This window comes from Eumetopias jubatus, unplaced genomic scaffold, assembly GCF_037043125.1.
Source record: "Eumetopias jubatus isolate StellerSeaLion01/CBP00866 unplaced genomic scaffold, mEumJub1_p1.0 scaffold_3, whole genome shotgun sequence".
Lineage (NCBI taxonomy): Eukaryota > Metazoa > Chordata > Mammalia > Carnivora > Otariidae > Eumetopias > Eumetopias jubatus.
The window spans coordinates 164,145,445-164,168,252 of record NW_028274809.1 but is presented as its reverse complement, the minus strand read 5'-3'; the positions used below and the strand labels follow the sequence as shown (position 1 = coordinate 164,168,252).

The 22,808-nt window shown below is 36.0% G+C and overlaps 1 protein-coding gene across 11 annotated transcripts in view; it reads left to right on the top strand.

Annotated features, from left to right (window-relative positions):
- MYCBP2 (MYC binding protein 2) overlaps nucleotides 1-22,808 on the top strand; it is a 262,122-nt gene that overhangs the window by 148,443 nt on the left and 90,871 nt on the right. For all 11 annotated transcript variants that reach the window (XM_028106119.2, XM_028106120.2, XM_028106122.2 and 8 more), the window contains 9 exons: nucleotides 3,478-3,703; nucleotides 4,965-5,083; nucleotides 5,717-5,804; nucleotides 8,066-8,115; nucleotides 10,502-10,674; nucleotides 12,138-12,282; nucleotides 14,682-14,897; nucleotides 18,936-18,991; nucleotides 21,761-21,876. In XM_028106119.2, the coding sequence (XP_027961920.1) occupies nucleotides 3,478-3,703; nucleotides 4,965-5,083; nucleotides 5,717-5,804; nucleotides 8,066-8,115; nucleotides 10,502-10,674; nucleotides 12,138-12,282; nucleotides 14,682-14,897; nucleotides 18,936-18,991; nucleotides 21,761-21,876 (1,189 nt within the window). The remainder of the gene's footprint in view (nucleotides 1-3,477; nucleotides 3,704-4,964; nucleotides 5,084-5,716; nucleotides 5,805-8,065; nucleotides 8,116-10,501; nucleotides 10,675-12,137; nucleotides 12,283-14,681; nucleotides 14,898-18,935; nucleotides 18,992-21,760; nucleotides 21,877-22,808) is intronic.

The window sequence follows — 22,808 nt, the reverse complement described above, 5'->3', positions numbered from 1 at the left end:
GCTTTTATGATATTGAGGTATGTACCCTCTATCCCTGTACTCTGAAGAGTGGCATTCCTGTACACCAACAACAAGACAGAAGAAAGAGAAATTAAGGAGTCGATCCCATTTACAACTGCACCCAAAACCATAAGATACCTAGGAATAAATCTAACCAAAGAGGCAAAGAATCTGTACTCAGAAAACTATAAAATACTCATGAAAGAAATTGAGGAAGACACAAAGAAATGGAAAAATGTTCCATGCTCATGGATTGGAAGAACAAATATTGTGAAGATGTCAATGCTGCCTAGAGCAATCTACACATTCAATGCAATCCCCATCAAAACACCATCCACTTTTTTCAAAGACATGGAACAAATAATCCTAAAATGTGTATGGAACCAGAAAAGACCCCGAATAGCCAGAAGAATGTTGAAAAAGCAAAGCAAAGCTGGTGGCATCACAATTCCGGACTTCCAGCTCTATTACAAAGCTGTCATCATCAAGACAGTATGGTACTGGCACAAAAACAGACACATAGATCAATGGAACAGAATAGAGAGCCCAGAAATGGACCCTCAACTCTATGGCCAACTAATTTTCAACAAAGCCGGAAAGAATGTCCAATGGAAAAAAGACAGTCTCTTCAACAAATGGTGTTGGGAAAATTGGGCAGCCACATGCAGAAGAATGAAACTGGACCATTTCCTTACATGACACACAAAAATAGACTCAAAATGGTTGAAAGACCTCAGTGTGAGACAGGAGTCCATCAGAATCCTAAAGGAGAACACAGGCAGCAACCTCTTCGACCTCAGCCGCAGCAACTTCTTCCTAGAAACATCACCAAAGGCAAGGAAAGCAAGGGCAAAAATGAACTATTGGGACTTCCTCAAGATAAAAAGCTTTTGCACAGCAAAAGAAACAGTCAACAAAACCAAAGACAACCAACAGAATGGGAGAAGATATTTGCAAATGACATATCAGATAAAGGGCTAGTATCCAAAATCTATAAAGAACTTATGAAACTCAACACCCAAAGAACAAATGATCCAATCAAGAAATGGGCAGAAGACATGAACAGACATTTTTCCGAAGAAGACATCCAAATGGCCAACAGACACATGAAAAAGTGCTCAACATTGCTCGGCGTCAGGGAAATCCAAATCAAAATCTCAATGAGATACCACCTCACACCAGTCAGAATGGCTAAAATTAACAAGTCAGGAAACGACAGATGTTGGCGAGGATGCAGAGAAAGGGGAACCCTCCTACACTGTTGGTGGGAATGCAAGCTGGTGCAGCCCCTCTGGAAAACAGTATGGAGGTTCCTCAAAAATTTGAAAATAGAGCTACCATACGATCCAGCAATTGCACTACTGGGTATTTACCCCAAAGATACAAATGTAGGGATCCGAAGGGGTACGTGCACCCCGAGGTTTATAGCAGCAGTGTCCACAATAGCCAAACTGTGGAAAGAGCCAAGATGTCCATCGACAGATGAATAGATAAAGAAGATGTGATATATATATAAAATGGAATATTATGCAGCCATCAAAAGGAATGAAATCTTGCCATTTGCAACAATGTGGTTGGAATTGGAGGGTATTATACTGAGCGAAATAAGTCAGTCAGAGAAAGATATGTATCATATGACCTCACTGATATGAGGAATTCCTTATCTCAGGAAACAAACTGAGGGTTGCTGGAGTGGTGGGGGGTGGGAGGGATGGGGTGGCTGGGTGATGGACATTGGGGAGGTATGTGCTATGGTGAGCGCTGTGAATTGTGTAAGACTGTTGAATCACAGACCTGTAACCCTGAAACAAATAATACATTATATGTTTAAAAAAAAAAAAAGATAGTAGGAAGGTAAAAATGAAGGGGGGGAAGTTGGAGGGGGAGACGAACCATGAGAGACTATGGACTCTGAGATACAAACTGAGGGTTTTAGAGGGGAGGGGGGGTGGAGGGATGGGTTAGCCTGGTGATGGGTATTATTGAGGGCACCTATTGCATGGAGTACTGGGTGTTATACGCAGACAATGAATCATGGAACACTACATCACACAAAACTAATGATGTAATGTATGGTGACTAACATAATAAAATAATTTTAAAAAATGGTGGCTTTCTAGTTCTGTTATTCCTTCCATGTGGTGTTCTATTGTAAAAGACAGTTTTCCCATCCCCTCCACTTTTAAACATCCATCCATTCATCAAACCAACAATGTTTGAGAGTGTTTGTTTTCTTTTCTCACAGCCTCCCCAACAGAGTACATGGTTAAATTTTGGATCTCTAATAAAATGGGAGAAATGGTATTTTACTTATGTTTTAATTTGCATTTATGTAATTATGAACAAGGTTGAGCGTTTCATTTAAATGGAGATTTTTTTTTTTTTAATCCTCTACTAAAAATGTTTGCGTTAGTCCTAGGTAATTTTTTTTTAGACCAGTATCATACTTGGGAAATTTCTTAATGCTCATATCATATCCTATAACTGTTTCATAGTTTACTATTTGACATGGTCCTGTTTAATTGTAATTTGACTATCGAGACAGAATTTTTCTCTGCCATGATGGTGACAAAAGCTTAAAGTGGGCTTAAAAATACATGTAATTATATGTCATGAAAAACTTATATTATAGTAAAACTTTAGGTTAAGAAAATATAAAAAACCTAGGTTTTCATCATGTGTTTATTTTTTTATATTTTTTAAAGATTTATTTATTTGAGAGAGAGAGAGCACAAGTTGTGGGTGCACATGGTCGGGAGTAGAGGGAGAGAAGCAGACTCTCCACTGAGTGTGGAGCTGGTTGCATGGTTTGATCTCACAACCCTGAGATCATGATGTGAGCCAAAACCAAGAGTCAGACGCTCAACTGACTGACCACTCCGACACCCCTCATCGTGTGTTAATATTTATTTATTCTCATAATATATGAAGTTCTGAAGTATTTTGCTAATGAAAAGTATCATTTGTAGCACATACTATGAATATTAGATACCCAAAAGTGACTAAAACCTTAGATTTTAATGATTTATTCACTTTCTATCAATATATCTTTACATTTTACCCATCAAATTATATTTTTATTTGCCTGCTTATATCCCTTAAATGCATTCTGACTGAAATGGAAAATTTATTATATAAATAAACTTCCACAAGAAAATTACATAGTTTAATGTTTATGGAAATTAAACAGCCTTGTAATATTTTTTAAATGTTATCAGTGTGCACTTACAAACATTATTAATGTAGTATCAACGAAGTATTAGGTAGAAACCGGTAGGTATTGCAAGTGGGCAGTTGGAACAATTGATACTGAACATTAATACCTTGATTTCTAATCATACTGAAACTATTAATTTCTATTTAAAATTTAGTTGAGAGAAAGCATCATTTTTACAGTATGTCTTGTTTCTAAAATAGGAAAAAAAAACAAAAATCAAATTCTTCTTAACAAAGTGTCCTCCTGCCTTTTGATTTCAGGTGACGTTCCCGGAATGTGTACGGTGGATGACAATCGAGTTTGACCCCCAGTGTGGCACTGCACAGTCAGAAGATGTCCTTCGTTTGTTGATTCCTGTCAGAACTGTTCAGAATTCAGGATATGGACCAAAATTGACATCTGTTCATGAAAATCTTAATTCCTGGATAGAATTAAAGAAATTTTCAGGGTCCTCTGGGTGGCCTACTATGGTTTTAGTGTTGCCAGGTAAGTTATTTTTTCTCTTCTGTTCTATTTGATAAAATCTATGCATTTATAATAATTATGTTTAGTGAGGATATGTCATTAAAAATGTTTACAACTTTTAGAAGGATTTCTTCAAGACCTACTCTGCATCCGATTGCACATGAGTAGTGAAAAAGACTCTGTATGGGGGGCGGGGGACAGCACGACTAAGTTTTAGAAGAGAATGTTTTGAGGATCTTGTGAAAAAAGATTAGCTTGACCAAAGCGAGTTAATATTGAGGGGTGGCTGTCTGCACAGTTGGGAACAAACTATAGAAAAAGTGGGTTTGATCTTTTATTTTCCCAATAAGTGAAAGATTTTGAGAACTTACCAGGACTCTTTTCCATTCAAGAGAATTGGTCAACCCCCTAACCTACTGAGTTATGTTAAAGCTATTGTTTCCAAGACGAACCATGAGAGACTGTGGACTCTGAGAAACAAACTGAGGGTTCTAGAGGGGAGGGGGTGGGGGGATGGGTTAACTGGGTGTTGGGTATTAAGGAGGGCACGTATTGCATGGAGCACTGGGTGTTACACGCAAAAAATAAATCTTGGAACACTACATCAATCAATCAATCAATAAACCTAAAAAAAAAAAAGCTATTGTTTTCAGTTCTTCAGGCTTGAAGGGTGTGTGTGTGTGTGTGTGTGTGTGTGTGTGTGTGTGTGTGTGTGTGTGTGTATCTGAGACGGGACAGGCAACACTCTTGTTATTGCTATTACTGGTATTTTCCTTTCAAAGAAAGTTTGTAAGTTATTAAAACTGTATGTGGTCTGTTGTGTTTTTAACCAGTTAACCATAAATATTCTTGTGATTCCTCAAATTCACAGCCTATTTGAATTCAGAATCTTCTGTCTTCTAGTCTGACCTGCCTTGTTTGTGAGGGGCCAGGTTAGAGGATTGCTCATTCTGAAACAGAAAAGGCTAACTAACCTAGGTCGCCCAGTGATCGACAGGTAATTGAAAAATGGTCATGTAACAGAAGGGTAGAACATTTGATATGGAGAGGTTGGTCATAAAGAAAAATAATAACAATTCACTTGGGATGGTTTTGTTGTTGGCTAGCGTTGTTTTTAGCAGTCTTACTCAAGTAGGTACAGGAACACCCCCAACCCCCGAAACAGGCCTGGGCTTTTTAGTATTTGATTCGTATTGCTACCTATCTTGAGATATATAAAAGATAGGGAAATTTTAATACAATTGTGTCAGATTTTGAACTCAATGTTAGTTTTTTTCCTTAGGAAATGAGGCCCTTTTTTCATTGGAAACGGCATCAGATTATGTGAAAGATGACAAAGCTTCTTTCTATGGTTTTAAATGTTTTGCAATTGGATACGAGTTTAGCCCTGGACCTGATGAAGTAAGAATGAATTACCTTCTTTCTGTTAAGATTGTGTTTCTGAGGGCTGCTGTTAACTAAAGTTGTATTTGCTACCTATATTCAGGAAGCCTGAAGTTTCTTTTAAGTTAGGGTGTCTAATTTAGAATACCTTATAGTTTAATTTTGTGTAGTGGTTTTTTTGATTTTTGGGTTTTTTGCTACTTTTAATACATGAAGAGAATGGAGTCTGTGCACCATGATATAGCCTTTAAAGAAAGTATAATTGTGCCGGCTTCAAATGTACTCAGGTGGCTATACCTTTCTGAGTAAATAATAGAACCTAATTTCGCAGTGGGACTAACTTAATATCTCTTCTGAATGTTTCAAATCATACAATAAAACAAGAGTTGAAGAAAATGATCGTGCTACTTTAAAGTAGTGAATGACAAATTCTTTGGACAATGAGCCTGTAGGCCTGGACCTTATTAACATGCAGAAGACATATTATTGACCCTCTTCCTCTCTTAATTTAACCACTAGCTGACATGTTCTTCCTTCTGGTCTCAAAAGTTATGCTTGGGTGCAAATCACATTATGCTGATAATCCACCTTATCTTCCAAACATTTTTTTTAAAGCAACTGATTTTTTTTTTTTTTTTTATAATTATCCAGGGAGTCATTCAACTGGAAAAAGAATTAGCCAATCTTGGGGGAGTTTGTGCCGCAGCTTTGATGAAAAAGGATCTAGCACTTCCTATTGGTAAGTCTGGTCAAGTACTAGGTGTTTATGATTTTTTAAAAAAATTTCAAGAGTAGAATATGTTTATCTAGGATATTCTGAAATAAATGAGCAAAATGAATTTGATAGTCACATACATTCATGAATAGTAACTGTTAAATATACTAGTAGTTTGGGTTTTCTTTACTGGAATATCCTCTAGTCTTTTTTATTCACACAAAAACATGCACACAAACCCTCCTTAGGCACATACATGCTAGGTGCCAGGCACTGGGTTAAGCACTGGATATATTTTCTTAAACCAAAAGTTTGAGATATTTCTTAAATATCTTAGTGGACATATCAAGTAGGCAATTGAATATTCATTGTCTGGCACTCAGGACAAGTCAGTGGACATGTCATTTGAACACAGGTGATATTTAAAGACATGGACCATGTGAAAGATGAGCTAGGAAGAGAATACAAATGAGAACGAGAAGATCACCCAGGATCAAAGGTGGGGCTTGCCAGAGTGTCCAGAATGGACGGACAGGCCTAGGAGGGTGTAGAAAACACCCTGGTGCAGCAGCCAAGGAGGCAGGATTAAATCCAGGAGAGGAGACATTCGTGGGACTTTTGAATGCAGTTGAGAAGTCAATTAAAATCTACCATCAGATGGAAAAACTGGTTGGTTACTTATGTACTCAACAAGAAATATGAGAGAAACTGAAGGCATTTAGCTTGGAGTAAGAGAATAGGTAGTCAGAAAGGGCGGGGCAGGTTGAATAGGTAGATCGCTCTTTAGAAGAGTTTTCATGTGAAGCACAGCAGAGAAATGAGGCACTGGCAGGAATAGTACCTCTTTATATGACACAAATTGGTATGATATGTAAGTTGATTTAAGATCAGGATGGTAAAGATGAAACTAAAGTTAAAAATCTTTACTGATTCTATGATGCTTGGACATGGTTTAACTTTTATTTTCACAGTGTTTGGGAATAAAAGGCATTACTATTGTATTTCCCCAATTCTCCCCCCAAGAAGTCCGTCTGTAGCCCCTCCCTCTGAGACCATGCTTCCAACTTCATCCTCCCCCTTCCCTTCTTGTTATCTTCTCTTCTCTTCCTTCTCTGTTCCCTTCCCTTTTCCTGCTCCCTTCCATGCTTGTCAGTTCCCCTGCTCCTACTGAATGTTGTTACATGTATGAACAAATGAGACATCTTGTGTTCCATTTATATGAAGAAAATGGGTACAACCTTTGGAGAAAATATGTTAGTACCTGTTCAAATTTTATATGCCTTCTACTTTTTGATATAGCAGTTGTTGTACATACTTGCACAAATGCTCAAAAAATACATGTTGTAAGATAGATTAATATAGCAGTGCTTATGATTGTAAAACCTGGAAGCAACCAAAATATCAGTTGGAAACTGGTTGAATAACTCAAGGTACACTCCCTACATTGCAAATGTGTGCAGCTGTCAAAAACCAACAACGAAAGATCTCTATGTCCTGAACAAGAAAGATTCCAAACTATATTAACTGAGAAAAGCACGTTGCAGAAGAGGGTCCCATTTTTGTGAACATTATGTTATATATATGTATGAATATAGGTGTATGTGTGCACGAGTATGTATGTTGACACACATACATAAACTTATTTACACACAGTTTCTTGAACAATATATAAACTGTTGACACTGTTTATCTTCAGAAGGGAGGTGATGGGAGAATTTTTCATTCTACACTTCTGTATAATTTGAATATTTCCTTTTGAAGATGTATTGCCTTAGTAGTATTTTAGAAATTAATTAAACTATCAAAGGAAATTCAATAAATAAAATATGTTTTATATTAAGCAATAAAGGAGAAAAGAGATAGAGGATACAATCACTACCTCATTTTTTCCTGTAAGTTACTCTTTTTACTAAAGGTGTAGCTCTTCTGTAACATAACCAAAGTTAAAAAGCCTCAGATTCTGAATAATCAGTTCCCTCATTTGGGGGAGGAAGGGATTATAAATAGGCTAAATTCAAAAGTACGTATTTATATGCCTAAATACAGTATATATCTTGTGAAAATCCCTCAATGGATACTTTTTGAGTATTGTCTTGAGAATTAAGGCTTATATTCACACTGAAAATTACATTTTAAGATGTAAAGCACTGAGACCGATCCAGAATGATAATAGTTCTTTCAATCTGGAATATCAGAATTGTGAAAAAGGTGTAATAAATGCAAAGGACTAGAAAGTTAAACTAAATATTGATATATACTGATAAAACTTTTCATTCACACAACAGGTAATGAATTAGAGGAAGATCTTGAAATTCTTGAAGAGGCTGCATTGCAGGTATTGTCCCAAACATCGTAAGGATAGACTTTGTACATTAATTTAAAAGCAGTATCTTCATTCAGATAACCTTATTTTTCTTGAATATAGGACTTTCATTAAGTACTTCATTCTATTCATTGGCAGATAAAGATACATAACTCATAATTTCTTGGTGGGAGAAACCCAAGGAAGCTCTTGCTGTCCTGCATGGTGGTTGTTAAATTTGGAGTGAGACATAAATCCTGCGGGAGAAAGAAGAGTTACCAAGTGCTGGGGGCATAGGAGAGGGCTTTGCCGAGCTGTTGACATTTAAATTGGATCTCGAAAGAAGTTTTATTTACCAGTTAGGAAAAGAGAAAAAAGGGTATTAGTAGTAGTAATTTAAATAATATCTATAGAGCACTTTATAGTTTATTGTATCTTTAATATTATCTATTTTAGCATTTACATTTTGAGGTCAGTATTATCTTTTGAGGTCAGTTATTGTAACTGCAGTTACAGTAACTGCAGTTCAAAAAATTCCTGTGATTTGTCTAAGAATTCAACTAATTGGGAGATAGAGGCTAGTATCCAGGTCTAATACCTACAGCTAGTGGTTTAAATCTTATTTATTTCCCGGGATGAATTGATCACAGCAGTAATAATAAAAACAAACATTTATTTGATCTTGACCTTATCAAATACTATTCCAAACATTTTGCAGATTTTTAACTCAATTAGTCCTCACAGCAGCCCCATGAATGAAAGACTTTTATCTCCATTTATAAGTAAGGAAACTGAGGCATGGAGAACTTAAGTAACTTGCCCAGAATCATGCAGCCAGGCTAGGATTTGACTTCTGGCAATTGGGTTACAAAGTCCATGATCTTGATCACTATGCTCTAATTAATTGTAGGGAGCCCTGGTATCCTCAGTAATGTTAAGAAACTTCTGGGCTTTAAAGATCTACCAGCTTTTGTTTTTGTTTTTTAAAAAAGTTAAATTTTTTTTACTTTAAGATACAAAAATAGAAATTCAACAAACATTTAATAAATACAGTATGTATCAGACAATATTCTACTTAAAGAGAACCATCAGGGAGTTCATATGTTATTCATTATTACAGGGATTGTTGTGGTTTATAAAATGTCACTTAGGCCAGATATAAAGAGATGTTTATTGTGCTTCTGTTAAAAAAAACCTGATGTCTCAGATTGCCCACGTTTTTGGCACATAAGGTAGTTGTCGTGGTGGTCTAACATATATTAAAGACCTGCTACTTGGGGCGCTTGGGTGGCTCAGTCAGTTAAGCGTCTGACTCTGTTTCAGCTCAGGTCCTGATCTCATGGGTTGTGAGATTGAACCCTGCATCAGGCCCCAGGCTCAGTGGGAGTCTGGATATTCTCTCCTTATGCCCCTTCCCCCCCCCCTCGCTCTCGCTCTCGCTCTGTCTCAAATAAGTAAATAAATCTTAAAAAAAAAAAAAAGACCTGCTACTTGTTAGGCAATCTAGTGTGCTCTTTATATGTTATATAATTTAAATTTTATAATAACCACAGAAGAGAAATATTTATTTGATCACCGGTTTATACATTTTGCAGATTCAGGATGGTGTGTAACTTGTTAGCTCCAGTGCACACAGCAGCGCTTGTCCAAAGTCAGGATTTGAACTCAAGTCAGTTTGATTTTAAAGATCATTATTTTTAAAATGGCATATCTTGTAGAATGCAGAAGGTACTGTTATATAAAGGTGATGGTATTTGGAAATATAATCCTTTCCTATGAAAAGTATTTTGTTTTGAAATTTATAATATAGTCATTAAAAAGTTTCTAGAGTTTCAGCATTTAAAGCAGGTCTTTCCAAAACATAAGGCTTGCTTGTCAGATCAATGAGAACTAAAATTTCAGTTTTATCTGCTTTTTTTTCTTAATTTTAATTAAGGCTTAGACAGGCTACTAGAGTTTATGTGCAGCCACAGTCAAGTTTCTGTCCACTTTTAGCCCAAGGTAGGACCTTGGTACCCACCCACCTAAGAGAGCAGAGATAGTCCAACCATGAAAGATCCCAATAATGGGAACACAAAAAGCGGAAGACCTCCACAGCTGCCTGTAGAAGGGAAGCCTGGTCCAGACAGATGGGGATGCAGCACAGGGAGGGCTAGAGTGGGCAGAGATGCACTATCTCAGCTAGCTTGCAGGTCTCTGATGTGTTACTTGATTTTGTGGAAGGAAGGAGGCTGGAAGTATTATCCCATATTTTTCCGTCATGGGGAGGTTTTCTATATTTTAGGCTAAAGGAGCCCTGGGGCCATAGAGAGAAGATACTTTCCCCAAAAAGGCCTCCCTAAAATTGTGCACGTTCAAGAAACTCGTGTAATTGAAATTTTTCATTTTAAATACATAACTGTTCTCTTTTACCCATCAGGTGTGCAAAACCCATGCTGGTATTCTTGGAAAGGGTTTAGCTCTTTCTCATTCACCAACTATATTAGAGGCACTTGAAGGAAACTTACCACTTCAAATCCAAAGCAATGAACAGTCGTTTCTGGATGATTTTATTGCTTGTGTTCCAGGATCAAGTGGTGGCAGGCTTGCAAGGTAATATGCTTTAAGCACTACAATTCCTGACTTTCAGGGCTCACCTCTGTCTTCATTTCTGAAGAGAAACAAAAGGAAAGTCATTAGGATGTTAAAATGCAGCCTGAAATAATCTGGTGTATGTGTTTTGAACTTGCTGAAGTATAAAATGGTAAATATTTTAAAATATTTTTTAAGGGCGCCTAGGTGGCTCAGTTGGTTAAGCAACTGCCTTCGGCTCAGGTCATGATCCTGGAGTCCCTGGATCGAGTCCCGCATCAGGCTCCCTGCTCGGCAGGGAGTCTGCTTCTCCCTCTGACCCTCCCCCCTCTCATGTGCTCTCTCTCTCTCTCCCTCCCATTCTCTCTGTCTCAAATAAATAAATAAAATCTTTAAAAAGTATATATATATTTTTTAAATACATGGTAGTTGTTAGTTGATTAAAGTTTCCTTGGTGAACTTTTATTTAAAAAATAGGTGGAGCACGTGGTGTAATTGAGAAGTATATGTATTCAATAGTAACATTTAATATCTAGACTAAACTTAAATTTATCACTATATTTTATTTTAATAAGATTTCTCTTGAAATCTACCAATATAAATATAAATTAAGAATTTAAATGAAATTTGAGGTTGTAGAGTTCTCATTTATTTTTTTGCTATTTGCTTTTCTTTTTTTAATGAAAAGAAAAAATATGCTAGCTTGTTTGATTTTACTAGTAAATATAGAAGTCTAACGTCTTCCCAGTTTTAATTTTAAAAAAAGAGATTCCTCTGTGGTTTTTAAAAACCAAAATGGTAATTGGAGAATAGAAAATCTTTTAAGTCAGCCCTCACTGCTAACTTTGTGGACATCTTTATGTAACAGAATTACTTATCACTCATCTCCCAGGACAACTTGAATGTAGGTCATGCAATGAATTCAAGAACGGATATCCCAAAGTATAGAAATTTAACAAATGTTCATGGAAGGTAATGAGGGAAGATAGTTGGAAAATTGTGTGAAGAAAAGATGGACAGTGTATCTTTAACCTAGCTGTTCTCAAGCAAGCAAAATGCCATTTCTGTCACTGATTTTACAGAGGAGCTGTTCTTTCCCAGGTTTTCAGGCTGGCAGATTAAAGCAGACCTCCCTCAGTGAAATAAATGAATGTACTTAGGACTTCAAATATGTATAACCTAAATTCATTTTCTCGGTTATTTTATGTCAGCCATGTTAAAATGTCAATTTTTCTGATTTTAAAATTATTTCTATTTTATTTATAAAAACATCAGAAGTCTCCTGTACTTTGGTGTATTTTTTAACGAATTTGTCATTAGCAAATTTGCAAAGGAGACACTTGGATTGTCACTGAATTGGAAATGAAGATACTGTTTTAGCATTTTGTTTGATACAGGTTTTATTCATTTGGCTTAATTTCGTGTTAATCATTAAAGATACTGATGAATATTTAGTTTTTTGCTTGCTTTTTTATCACTGCCAGGTGGCTTCAGCCGGACTCCTATGCTGATCCTCAGAAAACATCTCTGATCCTGAACAAGGATGATATTCGTTGTGGTTGGCCTACCACCATAACTGTTCAAACAAAAGACCAATATGGGGATGTGGTACATGTTCCCAATATGAAGGTAATTATATCAGAATTAAATTAATGGTCATCAAAGGACTGACTATTTTAACTAATAAAATTTTAGAAAAAACAAGTGGTTAGAGTCCATTTGCAGTACTGTCTTCATACTTGTAAGTAGGGGAAGCCAAAAAATTGTTTAAATGATTTATTTATATTAATTAGTACACACTTTTCCAAGTTATATGTTTTATCGTTTGTGTCTTAAATTTTGCTAAGAGCTATGGTGATTCAAGGGAAGGATAAGAAAGTGTCCATATATGCACATAGAGGGAAGGCCTGTAGTATATAGTGGTTGAATAAATCAATGAAAGAACACATTTTAAAATTTTGTATGTATTTTTTAAAAGACAAACACACTGGGTGATAGACATTAAGGAGGGCACGTGATGTAATGAGCACTGGGTATTTTATAAGACTGATGAATCACTGAACTCTACCTCTGAAACTCATAATACACTGTATGTTAATTGGATTTAAATTTTAAAAAAGACTCAAATACATTCTGCACTTGGTACTGTTGAAACAACATTTAAAATACAATATTGATACATATTAAATTAGAAATATGTGGTGGAAGATCCTCAAAAAGTTAAAAATAGAACTACCCTGTGATCCAGTAATCACACTTTACTGGTTATTTACCCCAAAATAAAAAACATTCATTCAAAGGGACGTACACCTCTGTGTTTATTGCAGTATTATTTACAATAGTGAAATTATGGAAGCAGCACAAGTGTCCATCAGTAGATGAATGGATAAAGAAAAGGTAATACACACACACACACACACACACACACACACACACACACACACACACACACACACACACACACAATGGAATATTATTCAGCCACAAAAAAGAATGAAGTCTTGCCATTTGCAACAACATGGATGGAGCTAGAGAGTAAAGTCAGACAAAGACAAATATTAAGTGATTTCACTTATATGTGAAATGTAAAAAAACAAAGGGGAAAAAAAGAGAAACCAAGAAAAGACTCTTTAACTGTAGAGAACAAACTGATGGTTACTAGAGGGGAGGGGGGTTGGGGGATGATGGCTGAAGTAAGTCTTCAGTGTGATAAGCACTGAGTAAGGTATAGAATTGTTGAATCACTATATTGTATCCCTCAAACATTGTATATTAGCTATACTGGAATTAGAATAAAAACTTAATAAAAAAATTAGAAACATGAATTTGGATGGTAAAAGAATGAGGAATGGAAATAGTCATGCGCTACATTAATGACTATAGTTATTTGGGTACATCTTTCCTGAGACATTAATTAATAATGACATTTTAGAGCATACTGTAATGCATAAAATGAATCCATTATGATATAATTAATGTAAATATCTCATTTAAAACTTTTATTATATTTCTAAAAAAATGTATATGGAATTAAAATTTATTATAAGCGATTCCCCAGCTGCCCCCACCCCCTCAAAGATGTGTTGTTACAAAGTGATTTGGTTGTTTGAAGCTTAGAATTGATTGAGCCACGAAATCCTGTTCACTCTCAGAGTTTATAAAAAGAAAGTGGAATAACTATCATTCTACAATATCTCGGTATTCTTAGAGTATAAAATTGTTTAGTGATTTACTTCAAGGTTCATAGTACATAGGCAAATGTACTTTTGATGCTAATTTACTTAGAGTAAATGTAGTTGTTTAAAGAAAGATTAAATCAAAATATATGTATAAAAATAATGGCTGTAATTTAAAAAATCAAGTGTCTTTAAATTTGAAAGTGTTTACTTTTTATCTTTTCCCCTTTTTTTCTTTTTATTACATTCAAAGTTTAAAGCTTTTAATGATGGCAATGCATATAAGCTGAAGAATTTTACTTCATACCTTTAAACTCCTGTGTTTTAAATATAAGATGGATTTGTAATATTCCCAGGGCATTATATCAGTCCAAATTTCTTTTATTATGTGTTATTTTTTAAGTCTTATCAATGGAGTACATTTTCTTCTGCACAATAGTACAGCTAAAATTGAGATTAGTGCTTTAAAATATGTGGAGATTGTGGGAAAGTATACTTGAATTACCTAATAAGGTAATTTAATGTTATCCCCTGCAAGAATTCAAGAATTTGGTGTAGATTCCTTCTACTGTCCTGTACTTTATGAATAGTGGCATTTATTTTTATTTTATGTTTTGATATCTATGATTATTTGTTCCAAAAATCAAGGCCTCTTTTTACATGGTGCATTCCAGATTCACATTGTGGAACTATCTTGAAGTCATTCTGCACACCTTTGAAAGGAATGCCCAAGACAGACCAAGTGGTCACATAAAATTTATGGAGTTGTGGGTCCGTACTTGTTAATTGTTTCTTTGAATGTGTCATGGACAATTATATAGTAATAGTATTTGGTTTTTATAATATGGTTAGGTGGAAGTGAAAGCCGTTCCTGTTTCTCAGAAAAAAACATCTTTACAACAAGAGCAAGTGAAAAAACCTCAAAGGATCCCTGGCAGCCCTGCAATAGCAGCTGCACCTTCTAATACTGATATGACTTTTGGCGGGCTGGCATCACCAAAGCTGGATGTTTCCTATGAACCGATGATAGTGAAGGAGGCTCGGTATATTGCCATTACCATGATGAAGGTAATTTATTTCACTCATCAGAAAAGTTTTATTTTCCACCATTTATTAACTTAACAGACATTTCAGTGATCCAAACACAGACACAAAATTACAGATCTAGAGAGCTATTGTTAGATACAAATTTGGAATTTTTTTTTTTTAGATGATTTCTTTTCCTCCAAAGAGGATTTTCATTTTTTTTTTTTTTGGCAGATGCCTAGGGGGGATTCCAGTAATAGATCAAGTTAATTCAATCAGAGATTGAGATGGTTGAAAACTCAGTTTCATTTCCTGCAAAAGTATTTGTCTATCTTCAATTACCATTTCTCCCACCTAGGACATAGCCCTTCAGGAATTCAGTTTACCTAGGCCCCCTTCGATTTTGGGGTTCTCTCACATGCCAGCCTCATGTCTTTGGGTTTTCTTCTTCTTTGGGTTTTTTTTTTGCTCTCCAGTGCCTTTAGACAGATTTTTAAAAATATTTTGTGCAGCATTTTTAGTTCTCTTCAGAGGCAACACTGGACTAAATTAGCAGGTTGCGCATTAGCTAAAGCAGGAGTTAGGAATTGTGCCAGTAACAGAGCAGTGGTGAGCCACTGAAGGCTTTCAGTTAGAAGAACGGCACAGTTAGATTTGTGTTTTATAAAGATCATAGTGGAATATGGAGAATAATTGGACAAATGATCAAGAGGTATGGTTAGGTTTAAGTCCCTTTAGGAGACTGTTGACTTAATGCGGTGAGATGTGCTAATCCCTTGAACTAATGAGAATAGATTCAAAAGATATTTAGTATCAGTAGGACTTGGTGGTTGAAGAGGATAAAGAGAAAGAGGTAAGAATTAAAAGGTGAAATTCACAGTTTGACCTTAAGTAGTAAGATTGATAGTGGAGGAAGAGCAGGTTTTGGTTGAGGAAGATAATATTTTTGGGTGTGATGAGTTTTAGATATCTCTGAAATATCCACGCGAAGATATGTAAAAGGAAGTTGGTTGTACAAACCTGAAGTGATCACAGACCTTACCTGAAGAAAAGAATTTGAGAATAATTAGCACTGGATTACTCATGATATCATGGAAGCAGATGATACCTATCTTCCATTTTGAGTGAAGGGAGAAGTTCCAGGGCAGGATCCTGAGAAACACCAATATTGGTGATTCTCAAACTTTTGTCTACATCAAAATCATCTGGAGCACTTATTTAAAAAGGAGATTTTCCAATAATCTGAAGATTGAGATTCAGTAGGTCTGGAGAGAGGTTCAAGAATTTGCAACTATACAGAGTGATGATTCAAATTCAAAACCTACATTTTGAGAGACAATGATTTACAAAATAGGTAAGAGAAAAGAAAAAAAAGAAAAAAAGAAACGTTGATAAGAATATTAGCCAAAGAAGTAAGACATTAAGCTAGGACCAGCATTTACTTTTTGCCACTTTCCCCCCACTTAATGTACAGTAACTCATGTAATCCTCACAACAGCCCTATAAATTACTGTTTTTATTCCCATTTTACGTACGTGGAAACTAAAGCACAGAGAGAGCTTAAGTAACTTGTTCACACAAGTGGCAGGGAGTCTGACTCCATATTTGATTTTCCTGCCGACTTCCTTACAGCATATCTTGAAAGAGCAGTTTGGGAGGGGTTAACAAAGTTATGCTGCAGAAGGATCTAGCAACAATGAATTCATCAGTGATCTTGGCAGTAGCATTTTTAAAGGCATCATAGATTGGAAGAATTTATAGATGGAGCAGAAGTGAAAATAAAGACAAAATGAGTAGATTAAGTCTTTCAAGATATTTGGTTCTAAGAAGAAACAGCAGAAATGGAATTGACTGAAGGCTTTAAAGTTTGGGATGAATAGAGAAGGACTTAGACGTTTTAATACTGATGAGGAGACAGTCCAGAGGAAGGAAACCAGGAAGATAGTCTGAGAAATGAAAATAGAGTCTAGAGCTCCAGACTCTTTATAAGGGAGGGGTGGGCCTTAAGTAGGAGGATCACCTCTTTCACCCTACAGGAGAGGGAAAAGAAAAGTAATTAATACAGATACTTGTTAATTTGTAACTTGTGCAGCCAAAAGATTTATTATGATAGTAGTTACATGGTTTTTTTTTTTAAGATTTTATTTATTTATTTGACAGAAAGACACGGTGAGAGAGGGAACACAAGCAGGGGGAGTGGGAGAGGGAGAAGCAGGCTTCCCGCCGAGCAGGGAGCCCGATGCGGGGCTCGATCCCAGGACCCTGGGATCATGACCTGAGCCGAAGGCAGATGCTTAACGACTGAGCCACCCAGGCATCCCAGTAATTACACGTTTTAAGTTGGATTAGGAGTGATGAATGTCAGAGTCAAGATTTTAAAACAAAGGGGGAAAAAGAAATATTCATTATGGAGAATGAAAGAGAACTGATGAGAAAAGAGTTATCATCCATCCTTGAAGAATTGGATGAAATTGGACATCCTGTATTATTAACATTGCAGTGTGTGTTGTATGAACATGGGTAAGGTAATCATTTGGATTGATTCAGCGTTGAAGTTTTGCCAGATAGCTCCACAGATGAGTAGTGTGAAAAGGGAATTCAGCAGATGGTGCTTAAAGAAAGGACAGTAGAACCTAATTGGTTTGGACAGGATGATCGATGAAGATCCAGAGAGGGGGAATTGGGATGAAAAGGACTAGTAATCTAAGAATAGATACAGTAGGAGTCACTGAGGCAGAAGACTGTAAGCAGGCCCTTTTGTTGTGATTCCAAGAAAGAACAATTCTGCAGAATGTCACAGGTCTATGACTTTTGTTAAGTTTGTTGAGGTTGAAGAATTGAGGGAACTGAAAAGCTGGAGTTTTGGATGACTCATCCACTGACTTAAAGAATTTGAAGATAAACATTCTCATTCATTTCCATTTTTATTTAAGGATCTACTTTTTGGTCCCCTTACCTCCCTAATCATTCTTTTAGTTTCCTATGAACATGCTTCAATTTGTGTAATTTCTTTTGAAAATCTGGTTACCAGAACTGGATGCAGTTTTTCAAGACTATTCTGAGTAGCCTAGGGTTAGAGCATTTACAGAATACCATTCCCACACTGTCTCTGAGATACCAATGCATGTTCCAGGAAAGGAATTTTCTTGTATCAGCCATTCACACCTACTCTGTGCTACTCAGCAGTCAGCCAAATATTGTGGAGGATGGGAAAATGAGATATCTATTCTTTCATGAGTAAATTTAGTATGTGTTTTGAGGGGAAATGGTGGAGTGGAAAACACATTGTGCTGGGAATCTGGAACCCTGGGTTTTCCTGCTAGACCTAACCTTAAGCAGCATATTTCTCATTTGTAACTTTTAGTAGGTGAAGACAGCTAGATCTCTTCTAAATCACATTCATGAAAATAGAAGTATGGGAGAAAGGAAGGAGGCTTCTGAGTGGTATGGGTGTGCCTCTCTTTACTCTAAGCAGAGTAGAAGTTAGAAGTGAAGTGAATGAGCAGTTGGAGAACTTTACCTGAACTTTGAAAGATAATGATCAGTTTGGCAGTGTTGCAAGAATACAAAAATATTGGGAATAACTAGTTTCAGGGACCTACAGTCCATTTTTGTCTTTACATTTCACCATAATTTTTTCCAGACTTTTTTGTTCCTTTTATTAAGAAACAGATTGTTCTCCAGGTCCAGTTGCAGCAATCTTTATATAATGGATTCATATCCTGTTTTGGTTATGTGAATTGCAAATCCTCTTCTCCCAGGTGAAGGCTTATCCTTGCCCTTTATTTATAGTGTCTTTGGGAAAAATCTAAAATTTTAATGTACTCAGAAGATTTTTTTTTCCCTCTAAATTTGTTGATGGTTTGTTTGTTACATTTGGGTCTTTAACACACCTAGAATTTATTTTTGTAAAGGGTATGATGCAGGTAATTGAGTTTTTCTTTTACTCCTATGTGGAGAACCAGTTGTCTCAGGACCATTTATTGATGTCTTATCACTGCCTTAGGAATGTTTCTAATGAGTTACTGGTCTTGATGGAATTTCTTACTTTACTGGATTCTTACTGGTCTCTCTTTAAAGGTTTATGAAAATTACTCATTTGAAGAACTGCGTTTTGCATCACCAACTCCTAAAAGGTAAGGACCATTTTTGCAACACATAGCCAAGACATGTATTGTCAACTGCTTGCAACTAACATCACCCTGCATTCCAACTTTATTTTCCATAAGTAGATATTTTATAGCATTTTTTATGTTCAAGTAGAGATTTACCACAGATTTTATAATGCATAGATTTACAGATAGAATATATTATATTCAGTTGCAAAGATAGAATATATTATATTCAGTTGCAATACTGCCAATATGTTATATAATACTAAGATACTAGAGAAAGGATAATTAGTATCTAAAAAGATATATATTGGCTTCTTTAGAGTTGTTTAGTTTGTTTTTCCAGGATTTTTTTCCTTCTCACCTTTACCTAATGAGTTACGGAGCGATTTCAGTACATGTTGTACTTGTATTTTTAGTTCTGAGGTCTTAACTTTTCAGCCCTTGGGTAGTTTTAACTCCAGATTTGAGCTGATTTTTTGACTTACTATTTTATTTCCTTGTTAGGAGAAGTGCTTTTGGAAGCCTTGAAAAAATTATTAGATGGATTGTACCTTGGAGAGGCTACTACCTCCATAAAATTTAGAAAAAACTCCAAAGTGGACCTAAAAAAAATTCTTACACATTTCATTGTATCGCATATCACATGATTTATTAGAAATTAGCAGGTTACTGTGAATTTATTCTGACATGTATTCAAAATAGAGTTTTAATGCATAATGTAGAAAGTTTTCTATAAAAATAGCCAAGTTTTGAAAATGTATCTTTATCTAGAAATAGGGAATTAACATTCTGTCTCAGGCTTAATTTTAGTTACAAAATGTCCATACAATGGAAGCATATGATTTTTATAAAATAAATATGAACTATACATTTATAACATGTTAAATAAGAAAAAAATGACCATTTGCCAGTAAATAGTTTTTCATATACATAAGGCATTTTAAACCTAATTAAAATAGTCTCATCTAAGTAAATGCATTATTTATTCAGCAATACTATTAAGCATTTGCTGTGTGAAAGACATACAGGCTCTGGGATACTTTTATGAACAAAATAGACAAGGTACTGGTTCTTATGATATTTACATTCCTGTAGAGAAACAAACTATAAATAAGTAAACAAAATAGGAATAATTAAGTAAGGGTTTTTTTGATAGTGATGGGGATAGGACAGGCCACCAAAGTATTGGGTGACAGGAGAGGCCTGTGTGAGGAGGTGTTTACTGATTGGAAAGCTGGATGGTAGTTGGCTGTGGTAAGATTTGGAGGAAGTTCGTTCTAGGCAGAGAAAGAAGTTTGTTCTAGGGCGGATGGAGCTTGATGTCTCTGAGGAACCAAAAGAGTGGTGCAGGAGAGTAGTGAGCAAGAAGGCAAATGGGTGAGGGTGAGATCAGAGAGCAGGATAGTAGTATGGGGGTTGGCCACCTTAGACGTGCAGACCATATCAGGCCCATTTTTGTAAGTAAAATGATGTTAGAACATAGGCTTACTCATTAGCTAAGTATTGTCTGTGGCTACTTTTCGCCCCACAGTGGTAGAGTAGTTAAGTAGTGTGACAGAGACTATTTGGCACAGTAGACTAAAATATCATTACTGAAAATGTTACTGACCTCTGATGTAGAATATCATGATTTCTATGGGGTCTAAAAGTCTGAGAAATGAGTGGGCGTCTTTTCTGTTTTGTTGGGTGCTGGGGTGAGAAATAAGATTTCTCTGGATATGTTAAAGATGCCAAGATGTCTCCTGGTTATCAAAGTGGGGATATTTCAGTTTGAAATACAGGGGAGAAATGAAATTTGGAGTCATCTACATAGAGATGGTATTTAAAACTGAGGAATGGATAAATGATCAACTAGAGAGATGCTATTGAAAGAAAAAAGAACTAGACCCAAACCCTGTGAAATGTCCATAAATTAAGGGGTGGTCAGAAGAAGGAGAACCAACAAAACACTAAAAAACAGTGGCCAGTGAGGTAAGAGAAAAACTAGGAGAATGTTGCAGAAGCAAAAAGAAGTTATTTCAAGAAAGTAGGAGCTGTCAAGTATCAAATGCTACTGAGAGATTGCTGAGGATGAAGGAATGACCATTGAATTTGGGGTCATTGGTGACCGACAGAAGCAATTGCAATGAAGTGCTGGGAACATAGGCCTAACTAGGATAAGTTGTGGAAGAGAACTGGAAATGAAGAAATGGGAGAGGGTGATTGTAGACCATTCTTTAGATTAAAGTTTTGATATAAATGGGAAAGGGGACATGAGACCTTATTAGAGATGGTCTTATGACACATCAAGGAGTGTTTAAGTTGGGAGATTCTGAAGTTTGTATAGAAACGAGATGGAAATAGAGATGATTCAGTAAAGTGGGAGAAATTGATGCATGAGAGTGAGCAAGGTAATTACAGCATGGATGTGTTGAGGGAATGAGATTCACAGCACAAATGAGGGGGCTTGCTTTAAATGAGTGCCAAGGCACTTTTTGCATTATAACAGGATAGGAGGTAGAGAAATAGAAAGTAGGTTTATTAATCTGATTGCAACTCTGGGTTTGTATCTAATTCTGTTTCTCACTGAAAAAAAGATCATGATCCTCTGAGAGTGCGGAAGAAGGGTGATGGAGGTTTGAGGAGAGGAAAAAAAAATGAAATTGTCATTTTGGAGGGTAGGAACACATACTGTGGCAGGACAATAGGATTGCCATCCACTGTAATAATACAGGTAGAAATTATCTTAATGATGTTGTCAGCTGTTTAACCAAAAGTAAATTTTCCAATATTCATCTTGTTTCTTTTCAGACCCAGTGAGAATATGCTGATCCGTGTCAATAACGATGGCACTTACTGTGCAAATTGGACTCCAGGGGCTATTGGACTCTACACTATTCATGTGACCATTGATGGCATTGAAATAGGTATTCTTTTTTAAGTTATGAGTTACTTAGTGCAAACAATCAGAATCAGAATTGTCTTTCTGTTCTAGTTTTCTCCTTAACTTATATTGTTGACACATGGACAGGTTTCATTACTTATTTGGGTCTTCATTTCCTCCTTTACAGTGAGTACTTAATTAGTGCATTCATAACATCTCAAAATTTTGTAATAATTTATGGTATCATTATAGCGCTCATGACTCCTTCCCTCCATTCTCTAATGTGACTGGTCAAGTATGATCTCCTCTCTGTTGCTAAATTATAACCATGGGCATCCTCATCTCCCCCTCATGGTCTGTCTGCCTTTCCTTGCATAGAGCAGAGACCATCTCATTCATCCTTGTATCTAGATCAGTGCCTGGCACATAATGGCTGCTCAATAAATACCTATTGAATGAATGAATTTTCTTTATCCACCACTAACTCTGAAAAGTATATTGCTTTTCCTTTGGGTGTTAATCTTTTCCTTTACTATTCATGTAATAGACAACAATAAAACAAGAAGGCTTTAGTAAGTGTTTATCAATATAAATTCCTTGTAACACTGATTCCTGATGCTTTTCAAGAGAAAGGGCTTCTTTGATGAGGTAGATTCGGAAAACCTAAAACTCTCATCTTAGACATTCATACAACTCACATTAACATAGAAGGGATTCTAAAAGCCCTGAAATTAAGAATCTTGTCTAACTTTGTTTAACCCTTATCCTGAGACCTTTTGCTGTAGGGAAGAGGGAGTGAAGGTAGAGATAAAAGCAATACTGATTAACATTCCACCAAAATACCCTTTGAAGAACTCTGGTTTAGTAGTTTGTTTTTACAGTGAAGGTAAAGAGGAACTTTATGTAACTGTATAGAACATGCATTAATGTAACTGTATATAATCAGATAGATATATCATATTCCCCTGTTCCAGA